The sequence below is a fragment of the Pseudorasbora parva genome, chromosome 22 (genome assembly GCF_024679245.1).
Source record: "Pseudorasbora parva isolate DD20220531a chromosome 22, ASM2467924v1, whole genome shotgun sequence".
Classification (NCBI taxonomy): Eukaryota; Metazoa; Chordata; class Actinopteri; order Cypriniformes; family Gobionidae; genus Pseudorasbora; species Pseudorasbora parva.
The window spans coordinates 16,754,142-16,772,897 of record NC_090193.1 but is presented as its reverse complement, the minus strand read 5'-3'; the positions used below and the strand labels follow the sequence as shown (position 1 = coordinate 16,772,897).

The window sequence follows — 18,756 nt, the reverse complement described above, 5'->3', positions numbered from 1 at the left end:
CCGGGTACGTAACTTACCTGCGGAACACATGGCACCAGGATGCACTAAGAATTCAAGCCGGCAGAGGCAGTGTGATTCTTTGGGCAATGTTCTGCTGGGAAATGTTCGGTCCTGCCATCCATGTGGATGCTACTTTGACACGTACCATCTACCTAAGCATTTTTGCAGGCAACATAACTTCATATAAGCGGTATTCCCTGGTGGCTGTGGCCTCTTTCAGCAAGATAATGCACCCTGCCACAAAGCAAAACTAGTTCACAAATGGTTTAAGGAGCACAACAATGAGTTTGAGGAGTTGACTTGGCCTCCAAATTCCCCAGATTCAAGCAAGCCTCTGAGGGATGTGCTGAACAAACAAGTCTAATCCATGGAGTACCCAGCTCACAACTAACAGGACTTAAAGGCTCTGCTGCTAATGTCTTGGTGCCAGATACCACAGCACACCTTCAGGGGTGTAGTGGAGTCCATGCCTTGATGGGTCAGGGCTGTTTTGATAGCAAAAGGGGAACTCAACACAAGTGGTCATAATGTTATACCTAATCGGTGTATATACCTATATACCAAGTTAGATGCCTTTGGAAAAGTTGTTAGATCTATGCTTATGTACTCTGTGCGAAGTGATTGAGCATATATATATATATATATATATATATATATATATATATATATATATATATATATATATATATATATATATATATATATAATTCAATCATACCTATATAATCCAGTGTGTTCAATAAGTGTGGGGGTAATAATAAAGATCGTTTTTCTTCAACAACAACAAAAATACATGTGTGACTTATGAGTTTCTTTAAAAACACAAGATTTATATAATATGTTTTATGTATTTTTTTATTTGAAAGCAAACAAATAACCCTGTTTAGGAAAGGGACATCAGAAAATATAATTTTCATCTTAATATTGCAATGGAAATGGGTTTAACAATAATATACATGTCCATGGTGGACATCTTATGCTCCAAATAATGGCCCATAATAATCTAAAAAGTGTGTGGGAGCTTAGCTAATATATTTCTTATAGTACTTAAAGCTACACTGATATGGTGTGATATTTTCCCCCATCTACCGATGAAAAGTATATGACCATCCAGTGAATAATAGTTTCTGTTCCTCTCAATTCTGATTTCGTTTTAACTCCTACGGTGGCCGATTTAGTCCAAGATTATCATGGTAATCCCCCTCTTCACATTCAACACGGAGTGTTAAAAGGCGAAAGGCAAAGCTTTAATTTATGGGTATGTCCCTCTTTGGCTAATGTACTTTCAAGATGGAGGGGCAACATGGCGACCAGCATTCGAACCCCTCACCCGTATAGATTTTCAATGGCATATTATAAATTTACGAGAATACTTTAATACTTAAAAGAAGTAAATATACATTAATGAGGACATACATTTTTGAAAGAACTAAGTGTTTTTAGCTAAGAATAAACTAAAAAAGTTACACAGTGTAGCTTTAAGTGTCTACTATTTATGACAAGACATAAAGAAATGGGAAATTAAAACCAAAATGTGTGAGTATTGTGTGGGTTGAAAGGCGCTCTATTGTCATACTGACCGTTTTAAAGTCAGAATTGTTAGATTTAGATTTTAGACTTTTTTTCTCGCAATCCTGACTTTATATCAAACAATTATGACTTTATATCATGCAATCCTGACTTTATATCAAACAATTATGACTTTATATCATGCAATCCTGCATGCAAATGACTTTATAACTTGCCATTCTGACTGCTTTTCTCAGAATTGTGAGATCTAAACCCTATGGAGGACTGTTTCCGCAATGGAATAAAACAATCGAAAGATAATTGCGTCATTTTGCCTCGCAAATCTGACTTTCGCAATTTTCTGATTCTCAATTGTTTATATCATGAAATTCTGATGTAAACTCGCAATTGCTGTAGGGAAAAAAATATTGCAAGATTAAAAAGTTGCAATTACCTTTCATGTTTTATTCTCGGGCAGAAACCATCTTCGATACAGGAAGAATGCATGAAATAATGTATTTTTTTCCCCGTTCTTTTTTGAAGAGGATGGGCTTGAAGGAAACTTCCTCACAAGCTCCCTGTGCTCACTGTGCAATCAGTGACATCTCAAACTTACATCACCATGTCATCACCCAAGAAAGAATCTCAAGGGATTGGCATTACAAGACCTGTGATAACCCAAAGCAAAAGAGCAAACAGGCCTGCCTGCTCATCAGATTGCAGTGTTGAACCTGCAGCCTCTCAGCCTCGACTGCTAAGTCGTGAATGTCTCACTGCCACACCAGCATTTAAGCGTGAACCCTCACCTTTTCGCACCCTCAGTTTCAGGACCTTGTCTCCACCACAAAATGATCTGTCTGTTGTTAAACTACCTCAGCTGGTATCACAGATGGGCATTGGACTGGTGGTCAGAGACTCTGTGTGGAATGAAGGACCCCATTTTGTAACACCTGTCAAAGAAACTCAACACTCAAGAAGTGTCAGGTAAGTTTACTATTGACAAAATATTCCATTGATTCACTTATTCTTTGTTTTGCTTTGAAATGTTGAATTCGTTTGTCTGGTTTTCCAAGTGTTGAGCGTGAGAAGCCCGCAGTCCCAAGGGAAAAGACAAAAACAGGGAAAGAACGCAACCCCAAATTCAAACCACTCACTGGAACTGAGGTAGTTGATATATTAGCCAAGAAAAAGCATCTGGGGGAACGTGAATTTTACTATTTGAAGGCTTCTGAAGATGGTCCTTACAGGTGCCAGTCATTATTTTAATTAAAATGTATTTATTTATTTGAAGTAGAATATTTTAGTTTGATATAACTATATATATATATATATGCTCTTTTATCAGACCATATGACTTGCGAGTGGTCCCACAAAGTGCAGCGGGCACAGATTACTACATCTTCTCTCCCACAACTGTAATACATATGGAGGATGGCTTCTGCGTTGAACTCTGGACCCTGGCAGAGTGGTATCGAGAGTCTGTGCTTTGTGAAGCTTTGAGAGACTTACCATTTTTTAGAGATTATTTACTGCGCAAGACCTTCAAACGGTGACAACTTTAATCTTAATGTTATGTTAACTCCAAGTTTGAATTTACAGACCTTATATAAGTAATTATCTAACTGTATACTTGACAAATTTTTCAGATGGCACAGAAATGTACACAAGGTTACTGTCGAACGCAGGATTGACTTCCTTCCTTCTCAGCTGCTGACAGGAGTGCCCCAGTTCAGGGATGCCTTATTACAAATCTCCAGGTTTTTGCCCCCCCAAGACATGTTATAAGTGAAACTGAAATAAATTAAAGATTTGTCTTGCTATAAATATTCACATTTAGTTTGTCTCAAAAGCCTTTTATTTTTCCTAGATTAATTGAGGAGCTAAAGCAAGTCAATTGGCTGCCACAGGATGATTTAAGGACTTACACACTCTTAGATTTCCAAAGTGCACTTCTGGAAAAGAATCAGACAGCTCAAGTTGCTTTGCATAGTTTTCTACATTGCCGTGCTGCAATACTTGATATGGTATGGTACAAAAGTTGCACTTTGCGAATTTACTCTTCCTCATGTCATTAAGAAAACCTCTAGGACTTTCTTCCTTTTGTGGAATGCAAAAGGAGTTACTTTGCAGAATGTCCAATTAGCTCTTAATGTAGTTGAATAATGATCATATAAACCTTATAAAGAAGCATAACAGAACAGATTTAATTGTTTACACATATAAACATTCATTAACACACTTATAAGTTATGGTAAACAGAAGCTCAAGCATGTTTGCTTGACATGCAAGAACCGATTAGGTTTATTCTTGTGTGTTACGCAGCTTGTTTAAACTTTCATCAAAACCAATTAGGTTTGTTCTTGCGCATCAAGCAGGTTCAGTTGAGCTTTATATTTTATGTTTATATATGAATAAAAGGCTGAATTCAGTGTTCATTATGAAAGGCGATCGAGTCTCTTCTGATCATTTGGACCAAATCGCCCAATTCATATGGATTGCTTTTATGAGCTCTTTATGAACTTTTTGAAGTATCAAAGTGGTAGTTGCATAGACTGTCATTGGAGGGACAAAAATCTCTCAGATTTCATTAAAAATAGTTTAATTTTTGTTCTGAAGATAAAAGTCTGGGTTTGGAATGACATGAGGGTAAGTAAATTGGCATAATTTTTATGTTGGGTGAAATATCCTTTTAATGTTAATAAATATACACTGCAGTTAACATCATCATCTTGCAGGTTAAGGATAAGAGTTACCAAGCACATCAGGAGCTCCAAATGAAAGTGGAACACTCAAAGCTTTTCCAGAGCAGTCCATCCCTATACCTTCAGCTCACAAACTTTAGAAACCTACAGAAAGAACTCAGTAAGGCAGAGCAAGCCATACAGTGGCTGGGAAACATCGCTGCTTTAGCTGACCAGATGACTGTACAAAACCTGGTCACCATCTCCAAGTGTGAGATCACAGCATTCCTAAACAATGTTTTAAAAGTATGCGAGGAGGATTCAGTTCTGAATTTGATTTGATTTGAGAAATACTAAATATAGCCTTTTTTTTAAATGTAATTTAGCTATTAATGTTCATGTTTTCTCTCTTTTAAATCTTTTTAGAGGGAACGTGAGGAACAGAGTTGTCTTTTCCAGGCAGAGATTATATTTGGAGCAGATGATCAGCTTATTGTTTTTCCTCCATTGCACTTGTTTCAAGAGGTTTTGCTTGGAATGGTGTTATCAGTAGCAGAGTCTGTCCTGCAGGTGAGAAATCACAAGCTAGTCAAATATAATATATAAAATATAAAATATAAAATATCTTAAACTGTGTTCCGAAGATGAACGAAGGTCTTACGGGTGTGGAACGACATTAGGGTAAACTAACCCTTTAAGTGTGATAAGTAACTTAATCATGAATGTGCACTCTCTTTACTTCACTTAAGTGGCCTTTTTTATTCATATATTTTCTGCAAGTACAGTTTAAAAAATATTTTTATCATTTGAAATACACATGTCTATATTGACTACAATTAAGCACTCTTCATTTTCACAAGGGTATGCTAAACTGGTGTTGTGATCTACACAGGTATTTGACTCCTGCGGTTTGTCATATGACTCTAAAGACTGTTTTCCCACCAATTGTGTTGACGACCTCACTGCAGGTACTCAGCAAAACATGTACCATTAAAAAGATAGAACACCCAAAAATGAAAATTCTGTCATTCATGAAGGTGTCAACTCACCTTCATGTTGTTCCAAACCTCTTCAGAACACAAATTATGGTATTTAAAAAAAAAAAAATCCGAGAGCTCTCTGATCCCTCCATAGACAGGTAGTAAAGACATTGTTAAAATAGTCCATGTTACTCCAGTGGTGTGATGTCAATGCATGCGTGGGAAGACGAAGCAGGAGTTGCGCAGTATTCACAATGTAAACAGCGTAGGAGACTGACACAGGCTAGAACGAAATTGTTGAGTAAAGTTGTTACTTTGTTTGATTTTTCGCACCAAAAAGTATTCTCTTCGCTTCATAAAATTAAGGTCTTGGTCACATGGACTGTTTTAATGATGTTTTTACTAACTTGCTGGGCCTTGAAAGTTTTAAAGGTCCCATTCTTCGCGTGTTTTCGAAGCTTTGATTATGTTTACAGTGTGCAATATAACATGAGTTCATGTTTCGCGTGTAAAAAAACACAGTATTTTTCACACAATTTACTTATCTGTACACCGCTGTTTCCTCTGTCCTAAAAACGGCCTGATGATTTCCTTGTTCTATGAAGTCCCTCCTTCAGAGACACGTAACGAGTTCTGATTGGGCCAGCACTTCCCGTGTTGTGATTGGACAGCAGCTTAGCGCACTTTGCCCGGAAAGGTCCCGCCTCTTACCATAACGGGGCGATGCAAGTGCTGCATGCGTGCTCTTCTCCACGTGGGAGAGCAACAAGACCACGCCCCCTATTTTGCGTGTTCATGTGGGCGGAGGGTAAGTCAACAAATGAAGTCATTCCTGAAGGAATTGCAGGGGTGTAGTCCAAACCGGCCGTTCGTTGTAGACTCTAGCCCCATTTCCACCAAAATTACCCGGAACAGTTTATACCAGGAACTTTTTTACAGGAACTTTTCTCCCCCCCCAGACCTGCAACTGTCTGCGTTTCCACCGCTAAATAAAGTTCCGTGAAGATTAGGCAAATTAGTCCGGTGATGTAGGACTGCGCGCAACTGCTCCTCCAAGTCAGTGACGGACAGTAATCATTTTGTACCGATTGAAAGATTTAGTGGACTGTTTACTGAACGTTATCTAAACCGATCTGGTGTTTACATGTGAAGACTTCCAATCGCAATCATTTTGTGACATGCAGTTTGTCTGCCGCATCAATGTCAACGCTGTTTTCTCCAGCAGCTGGAATGTGTTAACTGTAGCCATAGCAACTCTTAACGGCCACCAGGACTAATACAGTATTATATAATAAGCTATTTATCTGTTGTAAAGTGTAATAATCATCTCAGAAAAAAAAACAAAATTCTGTCAAGTGCAGTTAAAGTAAAAACTGCCTGGGGCAATATACACTGTGTAAAAATGAGCTTTCCTCTCTTGTCAACATGAGCGCGGCGTGCGCTGTCACGTCATGTAAGGACGCACACTTAAAAGTAATCGGTCAGGTCGTTTACATGGTGAAAAATAGACTGTAAAAAAATGAATAACTAATATGGAAGAGATTCAGACTGTGCTGCTTTTGCTGGTTATGTATAACGTTAGGTTTACTAAAGAGGTAATTTACAACGACAGAAAAGAGCAGCATATTCAGAAAGCTTGTAAAGCTAGATTTAAAATGACAGTGTATATTATTATCAGCTATTACGAACATTGAACGTGAGATGGCTGAGATGAACACGCCATCAGACAGAGAGCAAGACTGATATTTACTTAAGGCAGAACGAACCTCACAAAAGACTTTTAAAAATGCCGGTTGAAATAAAATGCTGCGTGAGCTCAACCAATCAGCATGTTCAGCGCCCAAGTCCCGCCCTTGAAAGTTGCTGAACTTTGAAAAAGTACTACCTCGCGAGCAGGGCCGTTTGGAGGGGGAAATATTTACCGGAACTTCATTTAGACCCTGGTTCCTGTGGTCTAAACACACCAAGTACCACCCCAAAGTTCCTGGGTAAAGTTCCTGCGGTCGAAACGTGGTTTATGAAAGGGAACTTCTGTTAAATAAAACAGAAGTATAAAACAGAGTTTTATTTTAAATAAAACTCGCTTGGCATTGAACTTTGAGCTTTATAATTGTAAAGGTATTATTTATGCTCTAACAGCAACATTACACACCAACTAAAGTTTGAAAGATGGAATCACGAAGAACGGGACTTTTAATTAAATAGCTGTCAATGGAGAGGTCAGGGAGCTCTTGGATTTCATAAAAAATATCTACATTTGTGTTCTGAAGATGAACAAAGGTCTTACGGATTTGGAACAACATGAGGGTGAGTATTTAATGACAGAATTTACATTTTTGGGTGAACTAACCCTTTAAAAAAAACTGACATTCTTCTTTGACAATCCGTATGTAGCATACCATTCTCATATTTAGCATTCTCTTTTCAGATTTTAAAGCCAAAGGTTGTGAAGTAACAGGTCCTTACAGTGTTTCCTCCCAAATGAAGCATGATATGTCACCCCAAACTGTAGTGCCGGTCAAAATGAACTCTCTCAGAGTGCAGGCACAAAGAGAGCGAGGCCATTATCAGCCTCTGCCGCGGAGACTGCTGGAGTGGAACTTGAAAGTTCACGTCGGAACACAAGAGATTCAGAATGAGCAAGAAAAGATTGCACAGGTATTCTGACTTTTTCATCTGGATATTGTGTATGGTTTAAATTCAAATAAATACCATGCCTAGAAGAGTACAAATATATCCAGAAGCTTTATTCCACAAAACAAACATTACAGTTATCATGCCCTGATTCTCTTGTGTAGGACGCCATTACAGAGGTACAGCGGCTGTGTGAGAGCCACTCTTGGTTAATAGGTGTTCATTTGTTCACCCGTCAGTGGGGTTCAGCCTCTCTAGAGACCCTGCGTGGATGTTCCCCTCTGAGATATGAGGAGCTAATCAAGAAACTTCATTTTTGGATGGATAAAGTTCACAGCATGCCTCAGTTCTTTACTTCCTCAAATAAGTTGTTCATCTTTGAGTTCTCCAAGACGCTGAATGATATCTGTGCGTTTTTTAATTTTCTAAATTCAAATTGTGTGTTCTTTTTTAATCTTCCAAATTATTGGCCTGTTAGTCATAGGCCTGTTAATTTTATACTTTTAAAAGTCAGTCTACTATATATAATGAAGTTTGTCATCTCCGTGCTTCCATTTTGTTAATGCATGATAAAACAGCTACTTGAATGGCTGTCAATGAAGAAAGATATATGGTGTATTACAGCCGTTACATTATAGGAAATCCCAGGATTCATTAATTACTATTACTGCATTTAATTTTTTTTTTTTTAAATTACTAAAAAAAAAACATTTATGATAGCGGAAAGGGTCAAGTGTCAATACTGGAAACTACTAGTAACATTAGTTCCATATAATTAAAAATTAACTATTTGACCAAACATTTGTGTCACCTACAGTATGTACTTGTGCCTATTACTAATGTATTGCATTAAATTAGCAATGCACTGACACCAAACTTAAAACTTCACAACATAATTTCACAACAATCACAAAATTGTATCTGTAGCAACAACATATTTAAAGAGTGTTTTAAGACTTTGTGTACTTTACATCTATCCTGAGAGAATTTGTCTCATGAAGCTTTGGGAATGACACAATGATACTAGTAAAACTGACTTGTAGTTTAATAATACTTAAATACTGACTATAAATCATTAATTAAAAATAAAACCACGGTGTATATGCCTTAATAAGCATATACCATTTCTTACCCTCAGAGCTCATGGTTCATCTCAAATAGATTATATTATTGCAAAAAGTCTCTTCTCAATGAAGAAAATAAGTGTCTGTGTATGAGTCATTGAGATATATATGTTCTTGTTTTTTGTGTTAAGGTTCCAGGTTAATCACCATTGATGAGGATGTGCTAAAGCTGCTGTGTGAAGATTTGCAGATACGTTCTGAGAATCTCACTTCTCAGCTGAAAAGAGCTGTGGAAGTCATGGACTCTGAGCCAAATACTTTGCACAAGTTCACAGTTTTTTCAAATATGGTATTGATTAACACACTGCTTTGTCAGTACTGGTCAATCAGTGTAAACTGTGGAGTAATCATTCAACATGATTATATTTATGCAGGTAAAGTGCAGTGAGAAAATGTCAGGAGATATGCAGCAGAGGCTGGAAGACCTCCAGTCTCTACAGGAAACTGTGAGAAGGAATTATACACAAATGTCTTCAAATGACATTCTGTCAGTGAAGCAGGTACATGTGAAAATATGTCATTTATTTAATTGATTTCACTGAGTTGCAAAATCTAACAACCAACATTTTCTGCAGGTACTTGACTTGTGGAATCAGTTTGTTCCACTCCTGACACAATCTGCAGACATTGTTACCCAGCAGCTTCCGTCTATGCTTGATGCACTGGACAGCAATGTTTCCTCATTAGTGGACAAATTAGACAACCTGGCTTCTAGAGCCACCTCTGGAGTATATCTCGACCCTGACCAGAACAGCAAAGAAATGCTTGTCCAGCTGAAAGCATTGTGCAGTCAATTCTATGCGATTGCTGAGCAGTTGAATGATCAGAGCAGAGCCAGTGAAATTCTGAGAGGTAAGACAGTGCTTCCAGTAGTTTTAATGATATGGTTTCATGTCATGGTTTCATTTATTTTTTCAGGTCACCTACTGGATCTCACTTTTGTGACTGTAGCACAGCAGAATATTGAAGCAAGAAAAGGGCTCTGGGAGCTGATGAGCATGTCGTCCACAAAAATCCAAGAGTGGAAACTACTGAAATTCAGGAAGGTATGTAGTTATTAACACCAAACAGATATTTGATCCTGCATACAGTATATATATATATATATATATATATATATATATATATATATATATATATATATATATATATATATATATATATATATATATATATATATATATATTTTTTTTTTTTTTTTTTTTTTTTTAATTTATTCTCCTGCATACATATCTTTGCAGTTTGTGGTTGCTAAAACCCAAGACAAGGTTAGTGAATGGCTACAACAGGCTGAGGTACTTGCAAAAGTTATACCCTCCCATGATCATTTGCTACAGAAAACCCTACAGATTTTGCAGGGGTTCAACCAGCTACTTCCTGTATTGAGTAAACTGAGTAGCCCCACACTGAAGGAGAAGCACTGGAGAAACATCTCAAAAGGTAAATAACAAATGCATACTTAAGTGTCAGTTTACTGACTTAAATAGTTTTTAAAGCTGCAGTCTGTAACTTTTTGGGGTTAAAAATGATCCAAAATAATTTTTTGAGCAAATACATACACAGTCATTGTGCAAAACTATCTGCATACCTTAGCTCAATTTACAAAGGTAAGCTTGTAATAATGTTTTTAATTCCAGTGGTACTGGTGAATTTCCGTGGGAAATTCGAGCATATCTTTGTGTCATTACGTCCCATCTGTACACATAAAGAAGGTGTCTCGGCTGGTTGGCTATATTGCGTGTGAGGATGTTGGAGGTGGAGATTTTCTCACAGCACTTGATATAATTAAACTGATGAATTTTGATGGCGGATCCAGAAAAATTCAAACGACAATCACCAGTGACAACTGGAGATTGTAAAAAGCAAAGGACTTCAGACTTTCCGAATGGCTACAGAAAAAAAAAGAGCCTGACGTGAACTCTGTGTTTTGAAGGGGTTCAAAATAGACTTAGAGAACGCTTTTTTTCTGCTGAACAGGCCTAAAATATTTTAATGGTTCAATTATGTAATAGTATCACACTACTGTTGTTTGCCCAATTCATACAGTTGCAGAGATTTCTTTGTTGTGCCTTTCTCGTTTTGCTATGTGCCTTATGGTAAATATAAATTATTTTTTGCTAGCTATGAGAGGGAGCAATTCACCCACATTAATTTCTTGGTATGTGACAATTAGAAATTAGACTGCACAGAAATGGAAAATTAGCCCTAATACACATTAAATGTAGTCATGCAATGCTGATCTTAATATTAATATTTTGAAAACAAATTATAACTTTTTTATTTATTAACGGTTTTATGTGATATGATAAACGATCGTTAGATTTAATCATCGCCATTTATTGAAATGCTTTTTTTCCCCCTTGGTTGGTCAGAGCAAAAGTCTTATGTTGGACATACTTTCAAACGGTAGAATCTGTGATTCCGAATTACAGTATCCATACTGGAGCGGTAACTGACAACGGCACATTCTCCTCAAAACATTGAATTAATCCGCGCTGTGCCGCGCAGAGACATAATTCACATAAAACTGATAATTCCGCAAATAACCGCAATTGCAGATTTCGAAAAGAGATGGCAACAAAGAGGAAAGACTACAGACTCCAGCTTTAATTAGTAGGAACCTGTGATATCATATACACCAACTAGGCATAATATTATGACCACTGACAGATGAAGTGAATGACACTGATTATCTCTTCATCACGGCACCTGTTAGTGTTAGGTAGCAAGTGAGCATTTTGTCATCAAAGTTGATGTGTTAAAAGCAGGAAAAATGGGCAACATTAAGGATTTGAGCGAGGTTGACAAGGGCCAAATTGTGATGGCTAAACGTCAGAACATCTCCAAAACTGCAGCTGTTGTTGGGTGTCAGTATCTATCAAAAGTGGCCTAGGGAAAGAACAATGGGAGACTGATGACAGGGTCATGCATGCCCAAGGCTCATTGATGCATGTGGGGAGTGAAGGGCCCTGTGGTCCGATCAAACAGACGAGCTAGGTGTCAAAATACAAAGTGCATCACAGTTTATTGCTTATGGGGTGGCATAGCCACATGAGTGCTCTGAGTGCTCATGCTGACCCCTATCCACCACCGAAAGTGCCAACAGTGGACATGCGCGCATCAGAATTGGACCACGGAATAGTGGAAGACGGTGACCTGATCTGATGAATCACATTTCTTTTACATCCCCAGGATGGTTGGGTGCAAGGCTTACCTGGGGAACACGTGGCACCAGGATGCACTATAGAAAGAAGGCAAGCTGGCGGAGGCAGTGTGATGCTTTGGCCAATGTTCTGCTGGGAAATGTTCGGTCCTGCCATCCATGTGGATGTTACTTTGACACGTACCATATACCTAAGCATTGTTGCAGACCACGTACAAACTTTCATGGAAGCAGTATTCCCTGTGGCTGTGGCCTCTTTCAGCAGGATAATGCGCCCTGCCACAAAGCAAAAATTGTCCAGGAATGGTTTGAGGAGCACAACAATGAGTTTGAGGAGTTGACTTGGCCTCCAAATTCCCCAGGTCTCAATCCAATTGAGCCTCTGTGGGATGTGCTGAACAAACAAGTCTAATCCATGGAGGCCACCTCGAAACTTATAGGACTTATAGGATCTGCTGCTAGCATCCTGGTACCAGATACCATAGCACACCTTCAGGAGTCTAGTGGAGTCCATGCCTCAACGGGTCAGGGCTGATTTGGCACGGGTCAGGGCTCATATAGGGGACCAACACAATATTTGGAAGGGTGTCAGAATGTTATGCCTGATCAGTGTATACTGTATATATTAGGAACCAACCATCAATGACTTTTTTTCTGTAGGAGTTGGTCTGCTGTATGACCAGGAATGGAAAGTAACGCTGGCTGATCTCATGTCCAAAGAGCTACAGAGTCATCAAAGTAAAATCAACAAGGTTTCGTAGCATTTGTTTACAGTTACACTGGTAAACATGCAATTAAGATTTTACAGATCTCTTCGATCATTATAAGCTATGGGCTGTTTATGTGCATTGGCTTCCAGGTCTATCTAGATGCCAAAGCGGAGGCAGACATGGAACAGACATTCAGAGCACTTCAGAGATACTGGGAAGCGGCAGAATTCTATCATACCCGGTTCCTTATTACTGTCCAACAGCAGAGTCCACAACTAGGTGACGTAAAGGAGGAAAATAATTTAATTTCCCATGTCTCACCTCAAAATGCACCAAAGCATCAGATTATTGATGGTGGAACCTTTACCATTATTGGTAAGTTTTATATAGACTCCTGTATATAAGCTAATCTCCACTGTTCGTTCTGATCATATAGTTTCGTAATTATGTTTATTTCTTTCCTCACTTTTCCTTTAGGTTTTGAGATGCTTTTGGCTCAGGCTAAGGAAGGCATTCAGACCTTTTCTGATATGCTGCGTTCTTCACATGTTGCTGAGTTTCAGAAAGAGGTTGAACATTGGCTGCTGCTTTTCCAAAAGCTAGGTATATTTGTGAGATCAACATAGGTGTCAATAATTTCTATTTGGGCAGAGGGTGTTGAGAAATGTTAATTTCTTGTTTTCTTTTGCCTTTAACTACAGATGAATTGCTTAATATATTTGAGCGATATCAGCAGAAATGGATCTTTTTAAGCAGAACATTCAATGAAATGCACTCCCAAAAGTCTGAGTTGGTATGTTTCAATGTAATGCTTAGTTTATTTAATGCAGTTTAAGTGAAACAATTTTCTAATCAAACTTTCTTTTGTAGCAAGAGAAGTTTCTTCCGGTGGATAAGGTATTTCGTGAAATCATTGAGATCACAGTTAATGACCCACATGTATCCAGTTTTGTTCGACTGAGTGAAGCAACAGAGACCAGTGATAGTTTACAAGGACAGAGTCTACGTGCTGCCTTTATAAATGGACTCACAACAATGGAGGAGATTTCCAGTCACTTACTCTATGTCTTAGAGTCACCACGAAGCCAGTTCCCTAGACTCTACTGTCTCAGTGATGGAGAGGTGATGAAACTTCTCTCTTTACAGCTCCCAGATCCTTCCTCCCTTTTACCTCTGGTGCAGAAATGCTTCATGGGTGTGAAGCAGCTTGATGTTCAAATTGAAGGTGATGTTTGCAGTGAAAATTATTTATCAGCTCTAAGTAATGAACGGATGTGGGTACATGGTGTATATGGAGAATTTGGTGAACATGTTCCCTTCGTCTGTCCTCTTGAGTCAAACCTCAATCCTGTGGCCTGGCTTAATCTCTTTGAGCAAAAATTATATCAAGCAGTGAAACAGACATTTCTGAAATGCTTAGCTGTCCAGCAAATTTCAAAGGTTGAAAATCTTCCAGGCACCCCAGACCCGATTGGGAATAGCAAGTGGAACAGTTCAGAAGTAACTCATGAACCTCCTTCACTTTTGAAACTAATATCTCAGTTTCCTTTGCAATGTATTTTGGTGGCAGAGGAGGTTTTGTGGTGTAGCATGGTCCAGAAGTCATCACATTGTACTACTACTAGCATGTGGATGAGAATCAAGTCCCAAAATTCAGCAACACGGCACTATTTGTGCCAGCTTATAAAAAAACACGCTGAAAATTCAAATGAGAGACATTCCCAACACACTTTGACAGCTCTGCGTGCCTTGGTTATGCTTAACATGAAGCACTCTGGCCAAAATGATGGGCTTGTTGAAGTAAAAGGAGATTTGGAGTGCTCTTTTGAATGGCACAAGCTTATGAAATATTACATTATCCCAACTGCTAATGCAAATATTTCTGATTTACTTCAATCTCAAGAGGATCAGTCTGTCTGTGTTGATATTCTGAGCACGCAATTGCCATATGGCTATGAATACATTGGACCTGAGAACTGGACAATGGTGACTACCCCTTCAACTGAGAAAGCTTACATGAGCATAATTCTTGCCTTATCAAACTTCAAGTGTGCTTTCATCAGTGGCCCCCACATGTCAGGCAAACAGCATGCCGCTGTGCAATTGGGATATGCATTGGGGCGACAAGTGGTCATCTTGAAGTGTTGTTCAAGCACTGGTTCCTTAATTATTTCCCAAAGGCTTCTAGGTGCTTTTCAAACTGGGGCTTGGCTCGTGCTTGATTCTGTGGATTTGTTGGGACAAGGGACGTTGTCTGAACTAGGACAACATTTGACCGAAATTCATCAACATTTATCAGCGGTTCAAAGACAAGAACAAGAGAAAGGACATGAGTTGTCCTCCACAGTTGGAAAGTGTAGCAGTGGGGAATTCTTCAAAAAGTACAACAGTACAGTGAGTGAGGTGGAATGTCACATTGCTGGAAAAAATATTTGGGCCAAGCTAACTTATGGATGTATCACAATCTCAGCTAATGGCTACTCAACTGAGATACCAGAAAATTTGAGAGCTGCAATGAGGCCTGTTGCAATGATGCAGCCACACTACAGATTCATTGCAGAAGTGATGTTGATGTCATTCGGATTCTCTGATGCAGCTACCATAAGTCGTCGCCTGGACTCTCTCTTTAGCCTTGCTAAGAATTCACAATGCCTCCCTGATTTTGTCAGTGGATATCAGACCTCTTGGCTTGTCCTTCTCAAAAATGTGATTGTTGCCTCTGGAACACATTTGCATCTCTCTCGTCATTTGGAAGAAACTGGCAAAGGTGCATTTTTTTGTCGGAATGAAACAGGATGTGCAAATACAAGTCTTAAAACAATGCCAGAGAAGGTCAAGTCTGATGCAATTATGAATCCTTTAGAGGAGCAAGCAGCAATCAAAGGAGTTATGTCAGCCATGCAGTATACTGTGTCAGATCCAAAGAGAGCATCACAGTTTTATACCATATTTGAGGAAATCTTTCCAAAAGTGAGGTGCATTGCAAGTCTACAACAGTTCATTGATGAAGGGGAACAAAGTGTGCTTAGAAATGCAGTGAAAGAAGAGTTGCATCAACAAGGATTTTATGCAGACACAAAAATTCTTCACAATGCGTTGATCCTGCAACAAGCGCTCAAGCTCTCCAACGTTGTTGTGCTTGTTGGACCAGCAGGTAGTGGCAAAACAACTTTGTATCAAGCCCTTGCACGTGCACTTCAAAAACTTTCCAGGGATCTGGAGGTTGAATCTGCTGGTGATCCTAAAGGAGATCTTAAAGACATCAATCATCATTTGTCTGTGTCATGCTGGACATCTGTTAGCACAGAGGTCATATTCCCCAATACATTGTCCCATAAACAGTTTTTTGGTGGTTATTTTGGCATGGACAACTCCTGGTCTGATGGAGCTTTCACTAAAGCATTAAGACACTCAGAGCATCCATTGCCCATTGACCATTTCAAAAGAAAGAAAGCTGTACAAATACAGCGAGTGAAATGGATTGTGCTGGATGGTGATCCATTTGGCGGACCTGGTTGGTTGGACTCTTTGACTACTCTTTGCAATCTTGAACATCCTTATCTTTACCTTTCATCGGGAGAGAAAATTGAGCCATCAAATCTGAAAATACTAGCTGAGGTCACAAACCTTGGTGATTCAACCCCCTCTGTAGTGACAAACTCTAGTCTGGTATATGTTTCTGGAGAGAACCTGTGGAGATCCGTGTGGAAATGTGAGATGGATGTGCTCTCTAACGAGCATAATGTGGACAAGATTAGTCTGGATATGTGGAGTCACCTTGCTGAAGACCTTTTCTCTGACACACTGGTTTTTCTAAAAAACAAAACAATTCCTCCAGTGTTGGCCAGTGATGGATATGAAAGCAGACATTCATCTGGGATTACAGATGGTTTGCAGGAAATAATGAGCTTTATAAAGATCCTTCATGCGCTTTTGGAGCATTCTGGGAAAAGAGAAGACTTGAAATACACTTCAAGGCAAACTGAAACAACAGGTATAACTAATCTCATCAATCTTTGCATTTATGGTTAATTCTTCAGCTTTAGGCACTGGGGTTCTTTTTTTTAATTAAAAATAACCTTTTTTAATTTTACATTTAACATTATTTTTGCTGTATGAAGATCACAATTTTTTTCAACTTTCATTTATTTTGTTATTTTCGATTGTCAAAATTAAATGAATTAATCTAGTGAAAGTAAGTAAAGTGTTTTTTTAAAGACAGCCCCCTATAGAGTGTCCATGTAGTGGAAGGAACAACCTTGTAGGTTCAGAGAATATGAATGTTTGGCCCTTTTGAAAAGTTTTATTTGATTAAGACACTGATAATCACATTTGTTTAAATAATTTGTCAACAATGCATTTAAATGTGGCTCCATATTCTCTGTTCACTAGATGCAGAAATTCTCCAGCCACCATACAATGATGCCATGGCTCCTTCTACTCAATGGAGCTTGCGAGCAAGAAACCTCTTTATTGTAGCTTACATTTGGGGATTCGGAGGGCGTTTGCACCCTAGGTATATGTTTTATTTATATGTGAATAATTCTATACAGTTCTAGAAGTTGTTGTGATATACATTGGGAAAAAAGGTGTAGGATTTACTTTGAATGTAATTATTTGTGAAAGTTTCTTTTACATTTCTAAGAAAATGCAAGTAACTTGAAATAAAGATGATTTTGAAGAATGAAATAGTATTTTTCTGTTCTACACTCTAATAATCCTTGTTTTGTAACAGTGTATGAAAATTAAAATACCTGTTCTCATTGCAGACACTGGCCACATTTTGATCTTTTTGCACGGGAGGCTCTACATAAGAGCCATTGTGAAGTTGAGACTCCACCAGAAGGCACAGTATTTGAGCATTTCTTCGAATTCAGTGAGGAAATGAGAGACACAACCAATTTCATTAACTGCAGTAGGCGCAAGAGTCCACAGCTCTTCTTCACATATGTGCCTCAGGTATGCCTTTTATCTGATGGAGTACATATTAACATCAAAATTACATTTTTCCTCCTTCAGCATGATTAAATTGTCTGTACTTCTTGCCTTTGATAAAGTACGAAAAACATGCATATCTACTGGACATGCTTCTGGATGTTCAACAGCCAGTACTTCTTGTAGGAGAGTCTGGCTCTGGCAAAACAACGCTGTGCAAGTCTTTGATATCACAAGCAAGACCACACATGCATTTACCAGCCAGTCTTCACCGTTCTGACTTGTGCAAGGCACTCAAGAACGTTAGATACCAGGACACTAAACTAAATAACATGAAGGTCTTAAAGCAGCCAGACCTACTTCTGTTCATTGATGACCTTCATGAAGCACCATTTGGTGAGTCTTTAAAAAAGTTGCATTGAGTCAGCTGCTGGAGCTGGACCAAAATCTCTATCATGCCTATATATCTTTCATTGTTTCACAATTTTTTTATTTTATTTACTTTATCTCCTTAAGTAACACAATAATGAGTAAAATATTAGACCCTGGACCACAAAACAAGTCATAAGGGTACCTATTATTTTACCTATTATCTGACAGCTGAATAAATAAGCTTTCCATTGGTTTCTAAATTAAGTTTTTAGCAATGCATATTGATACTAATAATACATTTGTATATATTTGTGGTAGGAAATGTACAAAATATCTTAATGGAACATGATCTTTACTTAATATCCTAATGATTTTTGGCATAAAAGAAAAATCTATAATTTTGACCTTTACAATGTATTGTTGGCTATTGCCACAAATATACTTGTGCATATAAAGTATGACTGGTTTTATGGTTCAAGGTCACATATGGTAATCATATCATATATTGTATTCATGAAAAACTTTTCTTCTCAAATCTTAATTGGTAGTACTTTAACCTGAGTTTAGTCAGCAGTATGTCTAAATTAAAATGAATCATTATGGTGCACATACTCCATCTTCGTAATCATTGACAAAATTAAAACTACA

The 18,756-nt window shown here is 38.2% G+C and overlaps 1 protein-coding gene across 1 annotated transcript in view; it reads left to right on the top strand.

Moving 5' to 3' along the window:
• The first annotated feature begins 2,056 nt into the window (after positions 1–2,056).
• LOC137058269 (dynein heavy chain domain-containing protein 1) overlaps positions 2,057–18,756 on the top strand; it is a 41,150-nt gene continuing 24,450 nt past the window's right edge. The window contains exons 1-23 of the mRNA XM_067431508.1: positions 2,057–2,493; positions 2,583–2,756; positions 2,855–3,058; positions 3,156–3,266; positions 3,377–3,533; positions 4,245–4,496; positions 4,617–4,760; positions 5,083–5,158; positions 7,599–7,828; positions 7,969–8,212; positions 9,060–9,217; positions 9,303–9,428; positions 9,504–9,780; positions 9,847–9,974; positions 10,170–10,368; positions 12,752–12,843; positions 12,951–13,176; positions 13,279–13,404; positions 13,503–13,594; positions 13,672–16,795; positions 17,194–17,317; positions 17,571–17,760; positions 17,859–18,132. Of these exons, the coding sequence (XP_067287609.1) occupies positions 2,132–2,493; positions 2,583–2,756; positions 2,855–3,058; positions 3,156–3,266; positions 3,377–3,533; positions 4,245–4,496; positions 4,617–4,760; positions 5,083–5,158; positions 7,599–7,828; positions 7,969–8,212; positions 9,060–9,217; positions 9,303–9,428; positions 9,504–9,780; positions 9,847–9,974; positions 10,170–10,368; positions 12,752–12,843; positions 12,951–13,176; positions 13,279–13,404; positions 13,503–13,594; positions 13,672–16,795; positions 17,194–17,317; positions 17,571–17,760; positions 17,859–18,132 (7,090 nt within the window). The 5' untranslated portion in view covers positions 2,057–2,131. The remainder of the gene's footprint in view (positions 2,494–2,582; positions 2,757–2,854; positions 3,059–3,155; positions 3,267–3,376; positions 3,534–4,244; positions 4,497–4,616; positions 4,761–5,082; positions 5,159–7,598; positions 7,829–7,968; positions 8,213–9,059; positions 9,218–9,302; positions 9,429–9,503; positions 9,781–9,846; positions 9,975–10,169; positions 10,369–12,751; positions 12,844–12,950; positions 13,177–13,278; positions 13,405–13,502; positions 13,595–13,671; positions 16,796–17,193; positions 17,318–17,570; positions 17,761–17,858; positions 18,133–18,756) is intronic.